The sequence below is a fragment of the Coccomyxa subellipsoidea genome (genome assembly GCF_000258705.1).
Source record: "Coccomyxa subellipsoidea C-169, whole genome shotgun sequence".
Taxonomy (NCBI): domain Eukaryota; kingdom Viridiplantae; phylum Chlorophyta; class Trebouxiophyceae; family Coccomyxaceae; genus Coccomyxa; species Coccomyxa subellipsoidea.
Window position 1 is genome coordinate 2,785,778 of NW_005178040.1, and position 15,880 is coordinate 2,801,657.

The 15,880-nt window shown below is 50.8% G+C and overlaps 2 protein-coding genes across 2 annotated transcripts; both read right to left on the minus strand.

Annotated features, from left to right (window-relative positions):
- Positions 1 to 2,802: 2,802 nt before the first annotated feature.
- COCSUDRAFT_35576 (enolase) lies at positions 2,803 to 8,604 on the minus strand (the record flags this gene model as incomplete). Its single annotated transcript, XM_005650670.1, has 14 exons — positions 2,803 to 2,905; positions 3,507 to 3,676; positions 3,978 to 4,064; positions 4,560 to 4,683; positions 5,231 to 5,358; positions 5,634 to 5,723; positions 5,964 to 6,071; positions 6,576 to 6,713; positions 7,209 to 7,328; positions 7,605 to 7,671; positions 7,846 to 8,039; positions 8,215 to 8,288; positions 8,393 to 8,411; positions 8,593 to 8,604. 14 exons carry the CDS (start codon positions 8,602 to 8,604, stop codon positions 2,803 to 2,805), a joined length of 1,434 nt encoding a protein of 477 aa, XP_005650727.1.
- Positions 8,605 to 10,177: 1,573 nt separating this feature from the next.
- COCSUDRAFT_61172 (hypothetical protein) lies at positions 10,178 to 15,170 on the minus strand (the record flags this gene model as incomplete). Its single annotated transcript, XM_005650671.1, has 9 exons — positions 10,178 to 10,391; positions 10,731 to 10,889; positions 11,429 to 11,628; positions 12,234 to 12,311; positions 12,791 to 12,892; positions 13,563 to 13,708; positions 14,158 to 14,248; positions 14,519 to 14,696; positions 15,121 to 15,170. 9 exons carry the CDS (start codon positions 15,168 to 15,170, stop codon positions 10,178 to 10,180), a joined length of 1,218 nt encoding a protein of 405 aa, XP_005650728.1.
- Positions 15,171 to 15,880: the final 710 nt, after the last annotated feature.

Genomic DNA, 15,880 nt, shown 5'->3' on the forward strand with positions numbered 1-15,880 from the left:
TTAAAGTCCCCTGGTTCAAACACTGCTTACTATATGACGTCATCTAGTGGTACTACAAGTTTAAAGCTGCCAGCGGTTTGTGCGTGCATCTGTCTCAGGTGAAGTCGCCACAACCAAATTAATAACTGCACACAGCTGCAAATTGAGTTGAGAAGCCAACTTATCACACATGTGAGTGGTGTGGGGGAAATAGATGAAATCAACAGAAGCCGAACTCGAAGTGTTACAACTGGAAGTATTACTTCCCTTGGCCACATGGCCGTTCAAAATCTTTCATGGCTCGCAACACTTGTCATTAACGAGTTCTCATTTGAATGTTTTCATCACTTGAACTGAGAGGGCTAATTGGATTCTTGTCACCTATCAATTCCTGTTCCCGTACAAAGCAAGCAGAGTCAGTAAAAGGCCTCATTGGAAGGACATGTCTGATGGGCCCTCTTCCCATGCAGTTCATCCATCCTAAACCTGCACCACACTCGGCTCTGCCAACGAGGGGTGATGTTGAGCTCTATCGCACACGCAGTGCCAACAGAGCCTAGAAAAGGAAATCCTTTACCATGACACACATTGCACAAGCTCAACACAGCAATGTCTGGAAGCAAAAAGCTGAGCCTTAAGGACAAGCTTGATGCCATCAGCACCCAACGACATGTCCTCATCTCTAGCATTGACTGCCAGCCTTTGTCAAACGCCGTGGCAGCTCAATGTCACATGAGTGATGCGAGCCCTTACTTGCACAGGAATGCACCCGTCATAGAAGTTGACAAATAATGCTAAATCCTTGGAACATTTGCACACCTGTCACTCATGTGGCTATTGAGAGCAGCGTTAGCAGTGGAGTCGAAAGAAAGCGCACCTTGTTGACACCTGGTAAAGGGATTGCTATCCTGCAAAGTCGGTGCGCGCACAAGGACGAAGGATCCTTGATGGGCCCTTCTAGCAGCAGTTGCCATATAAGTATGGAGCAAGGCCCATTTGCGGCGCAAGTCAGCCCTCCTGCTCAGAGAGAGTGAGGCTGGGCAGGGACAAAATCTTCGACTGTCTTGAGGGCGTGGGCTGCACTGATGTCAAGAAGAGACGGCTGGAGAATATGGGCTCTGAGACAGTGATGGTCTACAAAAGCAATGTGAGTGCAGAACAGTCGAAGATTTCGTCCCTGCCCAGCCTCACTCTCTCTGAGCAGGAGGGCTGACTTGCGCCGCTGGCACAAGAGAACTACTGTAAACGGGCGCAAATGGGCCTTGCTCCATACTTATATGGCAGCTGCTGCTAGAAGGGCCCAGCAAGGATCCTTCGTGCCTGAGCGCACACCGACTTTGCAGGATAGCGATCTCTTCACAAGGTGTCAACAAGGTGCGCTTCTTTCGACTCCACTGCTAAGACTGCTCTCAATAGCACGGAGGCTCCAAAATGACTTTTACCAGTCCAGCTAAGGCGGTCGTAACTCTCTACGTGGCTAGTATCCGTAATCTACGGATTCGTACGGTGTATTGTGGACGTATAATGTGTGACCCCTGAAACCTATCATATCTTAATTGATTATAGGGTATGAATAGAAGCCCTTCAGAGCCTCAGGGTTGCCTCGACTGTGTGATCATCCGCAATCCCAGTCAGCGTGTCTAGCATGTCAGCAAATACACGTCCGACACGCTTGTCCCCCATGTGTCCACCCCCTCTCATTCCGCTTTCCAACCACACCTTTGATCAGCAGTTCAGGTGATGCAAGCGCTTTGCTGATCACAACTGCTCCCGATGACGATACTGTTGACACCAAATTTGCTCGCATGTGTATCGATCCCTAGTATGTCAAAGGATCATGGATCATCCCAATCTGAGCAAAGACCGCCACCTTTACACGTCCGACCTGACTGAGAACCAGCTGTGGGAGATGAGCTGGCGGCCTACAAAATTCACCGGCTTGCCGATACATTTTGCTTCAGCTGTGATGAAGCTTTCCCTGAGGGAAGTACCTTGCGCATCAGGGTGTCTGGAACATATGAAAAGACATGCGCCTGCGGTGCATCTGCGTTCCCATCATGACATCCCAAGTTGCCTCATCTGTGACGAGCCAAACTCTTGGCAGACACTGTACAAGCTTGTCAATCTCTGGAAGCAGCATGTGTGAAATGGCTGCAGACGCCCTGCTCTGGTTTTGTATATGACACCCTTCAATAGCACTTTCGGATGCGCTGTTTGCATGGAAAGTGTGTCTTGTTCATCAGTTGAATGATTTTGCTGGCTGGCTTGAAAAGCAGGAATCTACCTGGCGAGATCACTCCCGAAGATGTCCAAAAGGTGGTGCAATGAGTGTGCCTCAACAAGGACCTATTGCTGGCGATGTGGAATCAGGATGTTGACCAGAGGGACTGAGCAGACAGTTGCGTGAAGCTGCAGTAGGTTTGTAAACATATGTACAGTTGCTCGAGGAAGATCAGTCGACTGCTGACGATAGTTTTAGTGAAAATGGTATGCTGACTGAAATCTTCTAGATTAGCTCTTTATCGTTACAAGACTTCATCTTTTGCGATATATGAAGCTTTTGCTAATCGTGGCCCAGTCTTGAACATGTCTTAATTTGGTCCCTCTCTCAGACACACTCTCAGTGCACGGGCGCACAGTCTGCTGAGGAAGCTTTGTATCACCCCCAGTTCTCTTAAAGTCGCAGACGTCACATATGAAAGGTTTTCCGGATCCTGTGAAATGGAAGTAAATCATACTGGTGGCGCATGAGTGCTAATATCAGCAAGGCTCCAACAGCCCACCAGCTGATGTGTTGGCACATGCATGCTGACATCAGCAACTCTACCAGCCAATGTGGCGCCAGTTGTCACCGGCGTACACGGCGTTCTCTCCCAACTCCTCCTCAATCCTCAGCAGCTGGTTGTACTTGGCCAACCGCTCCGACCTGCAGCCAGAACAGTCACTCAGTGGGGACTTCTGACATGCAGCGCAATGTGTGGAGATATCTTTGTAATGTTCCACGCTACTCCTGCCAAGAGGCAAGGTGCGTCCTACAGACAAGCTGCAAATAAAGGCTGCCACACTTCTACCCTCGCTGGACTCGCCAGATCCAAGCAAGACCCAATCAATTGTGGGCAGGGTGTGATCACTAGTTAGTCAGCCAGGACCATCTCAACAATAAAGAACACCCAGCCTTGCTTCTGTCAGGCTACATGCAACCATGATTCGAAAGTTGTGATCACATTATAAATTTGTACGTAGATGAAGGCCCTGCACGTGACAGTCGCAGACCCCGCCTGTCAGCAGGCAGATGTGTCGGATGATTGCGCAAAGGGTGATATTCTGGGAGGCATCACCCTCATCACAATGATCCCACCAACTTACATTCACCTGGGCGATTCACTATAAAGCATTTCACAGCAGTCATACGTTCAAACCTTGTTTGCTACTGTTGCACGCTTTTCCAGCGTTGCAAGGCTAGGAGCATTTGGGCAGCATTTGTCCAGATTTCTGAAAATTACTAAAGGAGGTGACATGAGTATTACCTGCAGGGAGCGCCGGTCTTGATCTGGCCGGTGGCGAGGCCGACAGAGAGGTCTGCAATGAAGGAGTCCTCGGTCTCTCCAGAGCGGTGGGACGCCATGACTCCCCAGCCGGCCTCCTTGGCCATCTTCACTGCCATGATCGATTCTGTCACCGTGCCGATCTGGTTCACCTGCGCGCAAGGACAAGCCTGGTCAGAAAGCTGGTCCTACAACAGAATGCTTCCACTGTGACACTGCAAGGAGTCACGCCAGTGCTGCAAGCAGGAGCAATGTCATTGCGAAAGCACATGTCCGATTGGCATAAAACGCGATGCTGCCATTGCTTTGGTCAGTAATTCGCTCTTGAGGCAGCTTGCTGACAACAATTGAGCACTGGTACCCACAGTTTCCCTTGCCCACAAGGCGTGCAGTAGCTGCAGTACAGGGAGGAGATAGAGCAGATGGCGAGAACATGAGTAAGGGGTGACTCGCCTTGAGCAGCAGGGCATTGCAGGCCTTCTTCTCGATGGCGGTCTTTACGCGTGAGGGATTAGTCACCAGCAGGTCATCGCCTACCACCTGCGCGCATCATGCAGGCACATGTCACGTACAGAGTGAGAATGTAGCAAGTGGCACATTAGGGGGACCGCTGACCTGGCACTCCATCTCCAGGAGCAGCCCATCATCACGCCTAGTCACATATGTGCAAATCCTGCGCTTTAAACATCAGGATGAGAGCTTTGCAAGGACATGAGGCAGACTTTAAGGGCTCTTTTGGTGAAGTGGTTGCTTTTGCTTCTGCCTCAACACAACAGTAAAGAGAGCGTTCCCAGCCCTGCAATGAGATGAAAGGCTGTGAATGCTCAAGCACTATGTGGAGGCAAAAGCTTGACTCAACAGCGTCTTTCGGGCGAGCGCTGACAATGACTCGAGGTCGGCAGCAGCTCCTTGAGGGACAGAGACATTGCCTTCACCTAAATCCTGAACCAAATCCGCCTGAAACGGAAGGGTCGTTGACATCCAAAAAGGTTGCTTAGTGGAGCGCGGGTGGGTGGCAGAGGGAGGGAACAGCACCTGGCAGACGCCCTCTGCGGTGAAGGCAGCGGTGTGGTCCCAGTCGTCCTGGTCGAAGGGGTCCTCGATGGTCACGATGGGGAAGTCCTGCGTGAACTTCGTGTACAGGTTCTTCAGCTCGTCCCTGCAGCAAAGCCAAGCCAGTTCACCGCGCCGTCTCGCAATTTAAGGGGCAATTGCTGCCGGTATTTGGGGGGCGGTACAAATACTGAGCACCGTGCCCACGGTTTATTGGGTCTTGCTTGGATCTGGCGAGTCCAAAAAGGGTAGGATTGTGGCAGCCTTTAACTGCAGCTTGTCTGCAGGACGCACCTTGCCTCTTGGCAGGAAAAGTGTGTAATAACTAATTAATAACAATTTGAGGGCAGTGACCTCGCACATTGAGGACACATCACCGCTCTAAAGACTGACACTGCAGTGCCAGAAAGGCATGGAAATGCAAACAGCCCCAAGCATGGCGCCTTGGTATAGCTCATACAAATCTTTGAAAGCAGACAAGGACAATTTGTGTCGACATGACACAACAGCAGCCAGCATGTAATATGACAAGGCTGTGGCAACCCCTAGATGAACGTGGCATGGTTTAGTGTTCTGGCAAAGAGGAGTCTCATCCCATTTGACACGGGAGCAATGCCCGATTTAAGATCTTAGATGACTGGCCGCTGACTCACCCGGTGAGCACCTGGCTGCCGTCGTTGTCCTTGGTCTTGAAGTCCAGGTCGTACTTGTTGTCCTTAGTCAGGAACTCCGAGGCAGCCACGTCCATGCCAATCTTCACCTTGCCAGTGTATCCAGCGGCCTGCATGCATGCAACATTTTTTTATGATCACAGTTTTAGCGGCCACCCCGCCTCTACCAGCCCTTCCGCCTCTACCAGCCCTTCCTCTGAATCAATGTCTCTGGAATATAATTTAAATGGCCTAGGAAGACGCCAAATGACATGAAAGACAGGGATGTGCAAGCCTCAAATGCATGGAATGACAGCAGGGAAAGCATCACTGCTGCACACCACGGAAGTAGCCATGCAATCACTTAGTCAATCTTAGTAATTGATAGTCAATGATAGGTATTCACCTCAATGGCCTGGTTGACCAGGTTGAGGCCCTCCTCATTGGAGCCAATGTTGGGAGCGAAGCCGCCCTCATCTCCAACATTGCAGGCGTCCTGCATTCCACACAGAACTCCTTCACTCAAATAAGACCGGAGAGCCAGAAGTGCTTGTGTTAGCCCCCATCATGTTGCTCACCCTAACCCGACACTAAACATCCCAATCCCCAGCTGAAAGCGCCTTTGCGAACAGCAGCAGACACTGTCAGACAGTAGCAAGCCCGCTAAGCCACCACGCTCGAGAAGGAATGAACTCATGCAGGTTTGCGGATACGCAGGGAGAGAAGAGCTGCGCACCTGGCCGTACTTCTTCTTGATGATGCTCTTGAGATTGTGGTACACCTCAGCACCGGCCTGCAGTGCCTCGCTGAAGGTCTTCACTCCAGTCGGCAGGATCATGAACTCCTGCAGCACGCACAGCAAGCACATCGGTCAGATCTTAGCCACACAGATTGTGTAGATGCATATTGTCTTCGGCCGCTATCATCCGATATTCTGAGTTGGTGATTGCTCTGGGAGGCAGTCCGAGCAATGCAGGTGAGCGGGAGTGGCAATGCAGCCCAGTAGAATGTCAGACATGCACATGCTGCGCTCTTGCCACAAGACATGTGACCTCTGTGTCTCTTTCGGACTGGGCACCTGGTACAAGGATAGCAGGCCAGGCCCCCAAATAACTCTGCATGAATTCTAATGCGCAGCAGAAGCGGCCATGGAGTTTCCTGGGAGCGAGAAGGGTGGCTCATTACTGGCTCCGCGCCATCCACGTTGAATGAAGCTTGTCACTGTGAACTGCCCCTTGAATGGGGGTTAGAAAGGTGGCTGACCACTGGCCCCGCACCACTCTCATGATGTTGCATGAATCTTGTCGCAGAAGGGTGAGTCACCTGCAGTCGCAGAAGGGTGAGTCACCTGCATGGCGAGTGCGTTGCCGGCGTGGGAGCCTCCGTTGATGATGTTGAAGGAGGGGACTGGCAGCACCAGCTTCTTGTTGCCCGCCAGGTCAGCCAGGTGCTGGTACAGGGGAACGCCCTTCTCTGCCGCGCCCGCCTGCAATTAGTCATCAGCCAAGTCATGCAACGGGCTCAGAAAACTCGTACATGAAGGTAAGGAAGGGAAAGCATCTGTAAGTTGTTATGTCTTGCCCCATGATGGCAGGAAAGCTGTTCACAGTTGTTCTTAGCTCGCCCATTGACTGCGACAGGAGCTCTGGCCCATGTCTGGCATGCATCACTGAAGGGACTGGCAGCTCAAGAGCTCTCCATGCTCCAGCTCCCCGCCCAGGAAAACTTTGCAAAAAAATCACTTAGCGTCTAAATATTTGCATGTCCTCAAGAAATGATGCGCTGCTGCTGGCAAACGCCTCAGGATAGTGCACAGCACAACAACTGACACGGTGATCTCATGGGTGTGGGTTTGCACGGTTCTGTGGCTTCAGCATAGAGGCGATGGAGTCTCTGACTTTGAGAATGGAGATGCTTTAGTCACAGACTCCACGCTCGCTACGCTCTTGCCGCAGTGTAGCCACAGGGAAGGGGCTTGCACCTTGGCAACGGCCAGAGAGACGGCCAGGATTGCGTTGGCGCCCAGCTTGGCCTTGTTGTCAGTGCCATCAAGCTCCATCATCTTGTTGTCGATCGCCGTCTGATCCACCGGGTTCATTCCCTGCAATGCGCATATAAATCTCACTGCACCATCGAGGAAAATGCAACAGGACACTATTGCTCTGGTGTGCGGTGGGATGAGCATGCATGCATGCATGCATGCCAGGTGTCTCTGGCTTCACGGCAGCCTTCTATTGAGCATTGGCAATTGCATGAGGCAAGCATGCAACAGACTTATTGCATCTGATGGGAGCCTTCGGCATTGTGCCCTGCTTGTCATGAGATTGTAAGGACCACGGAGAGCCATAGGAAACGCTAGAGAGACATAGGTGCTTGCCTTCAGGGCAGGGCCAATGATCTTGTTGACGTTCTCAACAGCCTTGAGAACTCCCTTGCCCAGGTACCTGCAAGAAGGGGAATTACTTGAGCCTTTTTTAGTCTCCATGTTAATACATGACTCCATACCCTGTGAAAAGTTGTACACGCAAATCCTAGCACATGTTGCGTATATAAAAGGAGGGACAAGGTAGCAAGTCTTTCCAAGAGTCCGATGTGTCACGTGGACAGTTTCAGCTTACGTTCCCTTGTCGGCATCACGAAGCTCCACGGCCTCGTAGATACCAGTGGAAGCGCCTGAGGGAACGGCTGCGCGGTACCAGCCCTTGTACGTGTGGACGTCGGCCTCAACAGTGGGATTGCCACGAGAGTCGATGATCTGGCGGCCGATCACCTTGGTGATCTCTGCAGGAGCGAGCTTCCGCAGGGTCTCGGCCTGTACAGTTTCAAGAAAGGTTGCTGAGAGTGTACAGCTCACGATTGGGCAACAAGGAGGGTGTACAACAGGTAACGTTAGGGCACCTCGCTGTAAGGACATTACAAACCTCCAAAGCTACTTGCTTGACATTATGCAGCAGCACCCGGTACTATACAGAATAAAAAAATATCACCATGAAGGAAATTGGCTCATCAGGCTTCGACTTGACAGTCGCGTTGATGACATCCTCCACCTTCTTGCTCAAATCTGCAGTGAACCGGCCAACAGATTTCGAGGTGAGCATCCAGGACAAGCATTAGTAAATAGACAAGAACTGAAAACAACGCAAGGAGGCACTGAACCCATCGCACCGTGCTTGTCGATGTACTCCTGCAAGAGCACATCCCAAAGTCAATATAGGGTGAGGCAAGCACCCAACCAAGAAAGAGAACCAGGACACACGAGACAACCTCATAAATCTATTGAAGTGCTATGGAGTCTTGCAGTGAGCATCAAGGCAATAATTTGATCTCTTGGAGAGGCTGAGCAGCTGGCCTTCTAGATGACCTACCTGCACAGACATGGTGAGTGCTCGCTGGATAGTCCTTCTTGTGCTATGTCTGCGCGATACTGGTGTTCTTTGATTTCTACAAAGACTCGTTTCCGTACAGAATCTTTGTGGGAAGGTGCTGGAGATCACTGCAGCCATTCAATGCATCAGGTCTTCACGGTTTCAATGGCCGTGCACGGGGGGGACCGCCTCATTACCTCACCAATCTCCGACATGCCTCAAACAGATGAACTTCAACAGTGACAGCTCCGACACCTCCAGCTGTTGCATGCGAGGCTGTTGCGTTCATGCACTGGTGCTGTCTGCGGCCAAGCATGACTCACAGGACCTGTTGATGAACCACCACTGCGGCGATGTTGATAAGCAATAGGAGGGGTCCAAACCAGAACTGAATGGAGGATCATATGATGTGTTCAAGGGCTGCGGATGATATAATGCACTAGTACTGGCAGTGGCCATCTTGGGCCTGGCTTGTGGAGGACACGTGATTTAATGTGTCCAGGTTTTATTTTTTTTTATATTGCACCGTTGTATCATCTATACAGGAAAGGGGAAGGGGGAAGGTTTGTGTCTCTGCTACTCCAATCGCACATGCTGAATAGCTCCTCTTGGCCCTTTGGCCGCAAATCATGGATGTCCACAACAGGTTATGAGACATGACTAATCTGGAAGCTTCCAGTGAAGGTACAGGACGTCAGTGATGCCGTCGGCTCAAGCGTAAGAATGTTTTATAGATTTAACCTAAGACATGCCACTCAGTTGGTGCAATGTATGATTCTGCTTGACAAAGACACATTGCCTTTGTGGAGTTTGGAAGAGGGCATGCAAGAGCTTTATTTTTACTGCTGCAGCTGGGATTATTTTTCCCAGAGCCATCAGCGACTGGTTGCAGCGGTGCCTCTGTACAATGGAAATGTTGTAAATAGGCGGCAGTTGCGGCCCTCATGTGTTTAAGACAGATCATTACATTGCATCAACATTTCTGATGGCCATCATAGCACGGTGACATGCCTTGAATGTGCCTCGCCTCGTCTCCCTTGATGATTGTGGCTGACTTATTTCATACTTTATCTTTGCAATATGACAAGGCCTGGCACCAGTGCCGGTCTTCATACAGGTGCCAGCAGTGTCAATGTTCTGGCTGCCGTTCTATAGAGGCACAACTTCAATTGTCCTGTCAGCAGTGCAGCAACAGGCTTGTGTGCCAGCCTAAACATTGCTGGCAAAGAGCAATGGGAGATGCGCAGCAAAGTCCCCAAGAAAATGCTTCCCTCCAACGTGGGGACCTCAAGCCGTGACAATGTCAACTGCTGCAAATGAAAAGGTATACACCGCTCTGTTTTATTCACACTTCACCCTGCCAAGCCAGGTTGCTCTCAAGTTGAGAGTCTCAACAGCCCCTGTTCTGCCCCGAAGGTTCAGATCAAGGGGAGAGGGGAATTATATCTCAAATGAACACGTGTAAAAAGACACTTGTCTTTCGACAGAGTCCTCTGGCTGAATCTGAGAGCCAATACTCCATACAACCCAGTACAAAAATCAACAGCCGCCCTGGCCAGTAACGATGATAATACCCATGTCACAGCTATCTCCTCCTATGCCTAAAGATGTGAGCGCTCAGCATCGATCGCAGCGATCGGCTTTCCTTCTTTTGAGGCGGCTGCTTCGCTGCCTGCTTGGGCCTCTCTTCTGGGTCCGGCTCGCGCTTCTTCACATGTTTCTTGCAGAACTTCTCCGCGCTGTTCGCCACCCGCTCCTTCACATCGATCTGCGCGTACTCCCAGTACGCATCCAAGCTCCTGCAGCACCACAAGGAAAAATAAATCCTTCAGCTTTCATTCTACTGAACCGCTCCATTGATCCATTAGTCATTGGTCAGGCTTTATTCTCGGGTACCTCGTCCCCACTGATACGGAGTGCTTTGCATCTTACAAATATTGCAAGAAGTGCACGCAGTTATCAGGATAAAGCATCCTGCTGCATTTGCAATCTATCCACTACAAGATAAGACCAGAAGGTCACTTTTGGCCTCAGGGCAACCAAAGGTAGCCAATCTCTCGAGGTGCAGTCTTTTGCCACATGTAAGCAACTTGTTAATCTATCAGGGGAGAGAGAGAAGGAGCGAGGTTTGTGCTCACCTGACATCTCCCATGCCATAATATTTGAGGGAAGACTCAGTTTCCCCCTCGGGCGCAGTCTCGTTCATGCCCAGCATATACCGCGCGCGCTTGTTGCTCTCCTGCTGAGGGTAGTACCACTCCTCCGTCCTGTCCCGGTAGATGTTTGGCGTCTCCACCCTGCTCACACAGGCCACTCCATTTCATGACACTGCCTATTACAGAGAATTGCACAATTTCCCTGTAGCATACATTGGTAAACCTCTCACACTGTTGGCGCGGCTTCAATATAGGAGAACCAAGTCTCGGAGTGCAAGGTTTGTGAAACACCTCTCGTGAGCCTTACAACCATCCTTCTTAACACGTCTTATGCATGCATGCAATGTTTGGGGTGCCCTTTGCGACCTTCACTTCCGCACCCTTTTTTACTGTCCTTCTGCAGGGGAATTCCGGGCAGAACATCAGATGTGAAAGGGAACTAAACCCTTGTATTTGGCAGCACTGTGGCCGTCCCCGCACCTTTTGTAGTGGTGCTTGACGATGCTGAGGTCTGAAGCAAAGAGACATGTGCCACAGCCGGCAACAAAGACAAATCTGTCATGCGCATGCATGCAGCGGCTGCGGTGGCCTCAGCCACAAACAGAGTATCACAAATTTTTGTTTCGAACTCCATTTTTGAAAACAGTAAGATTCCACGGTCTCAGAGGGCGTTCCAAAACCTGTTGTAGTGGTGTTTGACGATGTTGAGGTCAGGTGCAAAGAGGTCCCAGCCTTTGGTCCAGAGGCGGGCAGAGTACAATATTTCCTCGCCCACAAACATCATGTCCAGCTTGGGGTCGAAGGGAACGTCCAGCAGAACGTCCGCGCTGCTCAGCTGGAAGCCCGCGCCCACGAATGGCGAATCCGCAAACTCCCCGAGCTGCACGCATGGCATAATGGGTCAATATTCTAATAATTACATGCTTCGCTGCCAGAGGCAAGGTGCCTGAAAGTGGACCTCTCAAGAGCATGAAAATGTGTTTTTAGCCAATAAAGGGCTGTGCATTGCAAGCTTAGGGAGAATGACATGCTTTGTTGCAGCAGTGCGTATGCAGACGAGCAACGGGTAGAGGCTGGCACGCATCTCACCCCTTGATGGACTTGCCAGACCCATGCAAGACCCAAAAACCATGGGCACCGTTTGTACCGCCCCTCGCCAGTCGGCCATGGCACAATGTTAAGTGTCAAAGATTGTCAGTGCACTACCAGGGATCTGCTATGTGGGAGTAAAATTGACTGCATGCGCAGTGCAAGTGCACTATGCCTCCTTGCTTGCATTGGAGGCATCAGGCGCAGTTGAGATTAAGAATAACCACCTGCCTTTCAAGCATTTAGAGCAGAGCAAAGAGGCTGACACAAGGCCCGAAACAATCAGGCCCCCTACATGGGATGCGGGGCGCTCAGGAGATCAGATCATCTATTTGTGAGGAGTCCTGAGGGGTGCTCGGGTCAGGGGGTGAAAGCAGGGGAGCGGAGGGTTTCCACCTTGAAGTCAAATGACATGGCCTCGAAGCTGGGCATCTTTGCGCCCTCATCGAAGTGGCTCTTGCACAGAATCGGCACCTGCACCCCACACATTAACCTCACAGTCATGTCCCATGTGAGGTTGTTATTATCATTTTTTAAAATAACACGCTTTTCATGCCAAGAGGCAAGGTGCGTCCGGCAGACAAGCTGCATTTTAAAGGCTGTCATAATCCTACCCCTTGTTGGACTCACCAGATCCATGCAAGACCCAATCAACCGTGGGCACGGTGCTCAGTATTTATGTCGGCCCTTGTCAGCCGGGGCCAAGTAAGGTTATATTGCTCACTTAAACCATGAATCCACCATTTCATTCCCCTTGAAAGTCCATTCTCCATACCGAGCCAGGATTGTCTTTCGCACCCCCTTTTTGATGACATCATGTCATTGACAGGCTGCAGATATGGGGCTCATCTGGATGCCGGGGTCCGGAGGTATCGATTCATCACCATCGAGGCCCCTATATTCTAAAGCTGTATACATTTTTCCTTTCTAATTCTAATGCTCTGTGGGGTTACCTGGACGGAGTCAGTGTCGTTGTGCGCGGGTGGGTAGTGCGATATGAAGCACTTGTCCGAGGGGCATCGATCCAGCATCGCTATAATTGCATTGTCCCAGTCCTGCGCATGCATGCACCAGCTGACTAATAATCATTATAATTATTGCACCCTTTTCTTGCCAGAGGCAAGGTGCGTCTGCACACAAGCTGCATGTAAAGGCTGCCGTAGAACAAACCCCCTGATGGACTTGCCAGATCAGTAGGTGAATAAAGAGGATATAGACCTCCAATGTTGCATGTCTGACAGGCAAGGTGGCAGAGTGTATTTGACAGGCGCTGCGCCTGATGAGGAACCATGCGTTTGGTATTTTTATGCATTTCAGATAAAGTCATGCATGGGCATCAGGAAAATGCATCTGGTCCTACTTGGCATCACTCTCAGTCAGGGACCAAACCCCTCGAGCCTTCTCTTCAACTTAAGACCTGGCCCCTTTATGGCGCTCTGCTGCGACCCCTCTTGATCGACTTACCTACACAACCTTACCTTACCTTTTGGGCGAGCGTATACAACTCGTTCGTCAATGTCGTGCACCCAAGCAGAGAGATCCATCCAGCTCACGGAACCCCCCTTGTCCGATTTCTATTTCTAATTTGCATTGAAGAGCCCAGGGACTGCATCAAGCACGTGCATTGCAAGAGGGGCAGCAAATTTTTGGAGACTTGTGGATAGGCAACAAACCCTTTAGATCCATGTGATGTTCTGAAAGCATGATCGGCAGAGGATGAGTCACCTGGATGAAGGTGGTGTGGGAGTCGATCTGCATGAAGTAGTCCTCCCCCCGGTACAGGCTGGCCGCCATGTGCCGCGCATTCGTCGGCCCCTTCGCGTCCGCAAACGGGACCGTAATGCTCCGTACGTGGTCCCCCCACGGCAGCCCTGAGCATTGGGAAGACTCATTCTTATGCCTAATTGTTTGTGTGGTTGAGTTCTTGTGTCCTGCAGCACTGATGATCAATTTAATAATGATTATTTGGGGACCAAATGTGATACTGAGCTAGGCCTGTGCTCGCATGCCTGCCTTTCTGGCCGGGTGGTTTCATGTTTAGCAGGTCAAGCTGGCATCTTGCGGTCCAGTGACTCACACAAATGAGTGACCACCCTGCTGAAAGCCTTCAAACTTCTGCATCCTGGTTTGCAGATGAGCAAGGGTCTCGAAACGAACTATTCTAGTCAGTATAAGCCAAAACCTTTTCTGAGTATGCAGAGGTGCCTTAATTTCCTGTAGCAGCCAGCAAACATGCTAGTAGTAGTATCTGTTGGAGCCTGTCGGGCATGGAAGAGGATGCAGGCGGCATGGATAGAGCCTGGCTTGTGTGGGACTGTACCTGTGTGCCAGCAGGCTTCGTGGAACTCGTAGATCTGCTGCACCGAGCCGGCAAACACACGGTGCGGGTTGGCCGCCTTGGCGAACATCTCCTGCGGTGACATCAGCGCTGATGTCAGCAAGCCACCAGACACCATTACACCGGAAGATTCCTTGCTGGTCCTCTGCCACATATACCCAAATCTGCCCCAGGCTTGCAGATTTGTATCAAAGACTGCTGCCTTTCTGGTAGCTGTTTGGCACTGTATGGCGCTGCTTCTAAGCCTCAATAGCTGCATGGTTGGCCAGAGCACTTCACTGCTGTGTGCTAATCTCAGCATGCGGATCAACATGATGGTCTCAGTAGGAGCATTGTCACATACCTGCATGGTGGTTTTGCACTCAGGGTCTCTGTAGCTGGCGATGGACACAAAGATGGTCAGGGGGGGCTCCTCTGAAACCGGCTGGAAGCACTCCGGGTGATTGCACTCCGTTTGAAGAAACGCCAACATCAGCCAGGAGCTCGCCGTCAGGCCCACTGCCACCAACAGAAGCAAGGACCTGCAAGCAAAGAGCGCAAGTCACAACCAGCAGAGAATCGCATCCAGCGCCTTTTGCGAGTCCTGGGACGGTTTGCGACACAGTTTATAACTGTGAAATTCCCATTTGTGAGGGGCACCATGCTCAGGCATTGGTGATGATTTTACAGATTTGTTCGCCCCTGACAGGTTGGCCCATTGCTGAGCAGCAACATGCGAGTAAGCACGATGCCTTGCTTGAAACTTCCCAATATCTGGGAGAGATATGAGAACGCAGCAGTCTTAAGCGATCCAACCCGAAGGTTCTCAGGATTGCCTATGTATTTCAAGAGCATCTTGATACATACATTTGCTTCGCTGCAAGGGGGCTGGGTCTGTGCAACGCGATCTATACATATTTATCATGATCCCATATAGAATTACAGAACGTTGCAATAGATACTCACCCGAGGATCCTGCATATCTCTTCATTGAGGCAGCTGGGTCCCCTCTTCATGATGTGGACTGCCTTGCCCGCCACGCTTTGGTGCTACCCATGCCAATCGTATTGATCAAAAACCAGAAGCGAGATATTCTGGTGATTGTACCGACTTCAGCAGCGGTGCACCTTCGTCATATTTGCTGCTCTTCATTTCAATCTTGGCAATACTTGGCTCCACCTCTGTCAGAACAATCTTTCGAAAGCGTAGGCGTTGACTTCCGAAATGAGGAGGAAGAAAAAGTTTAAGCCGTTCCAATAAGTACGCTGGTAGGCCTATGGGTTTCATGTAGTAAGCGAGGAACATATAATTACATCAAGATTGATCACAACTTTGCACAGCGGCTTTGCTGGCCTCTTGTTGTAGGCGCTAACTTGCCGACTGAACAGTCACTTCGTCTCTGTCAGAGCGTCCCCACGTTACGTCTCGCTGACGTTCGACAATTCAGCAAATATGGATAGCTTTGGAAGCATCAGATCGGTGAGGTCCATAATTCGCTACTTCCTGGTCTTGATTTGCTATAGCGCAACGCTCAGACCGGCATCATCAACACCAACCAGAACGCTGAAGGCCGTGACCGTCGCGGCGCCACCACCAGAAATAGGTATATATGTACAAATACATCACTTGAAAAATTGTCCAATGCTTTCCATAATTCACCCACCTCCATGCAATTCGAAGAGGCTGTGTGAAACGGCTGCACATGGAGCTTCGGCTGGATGGAAAC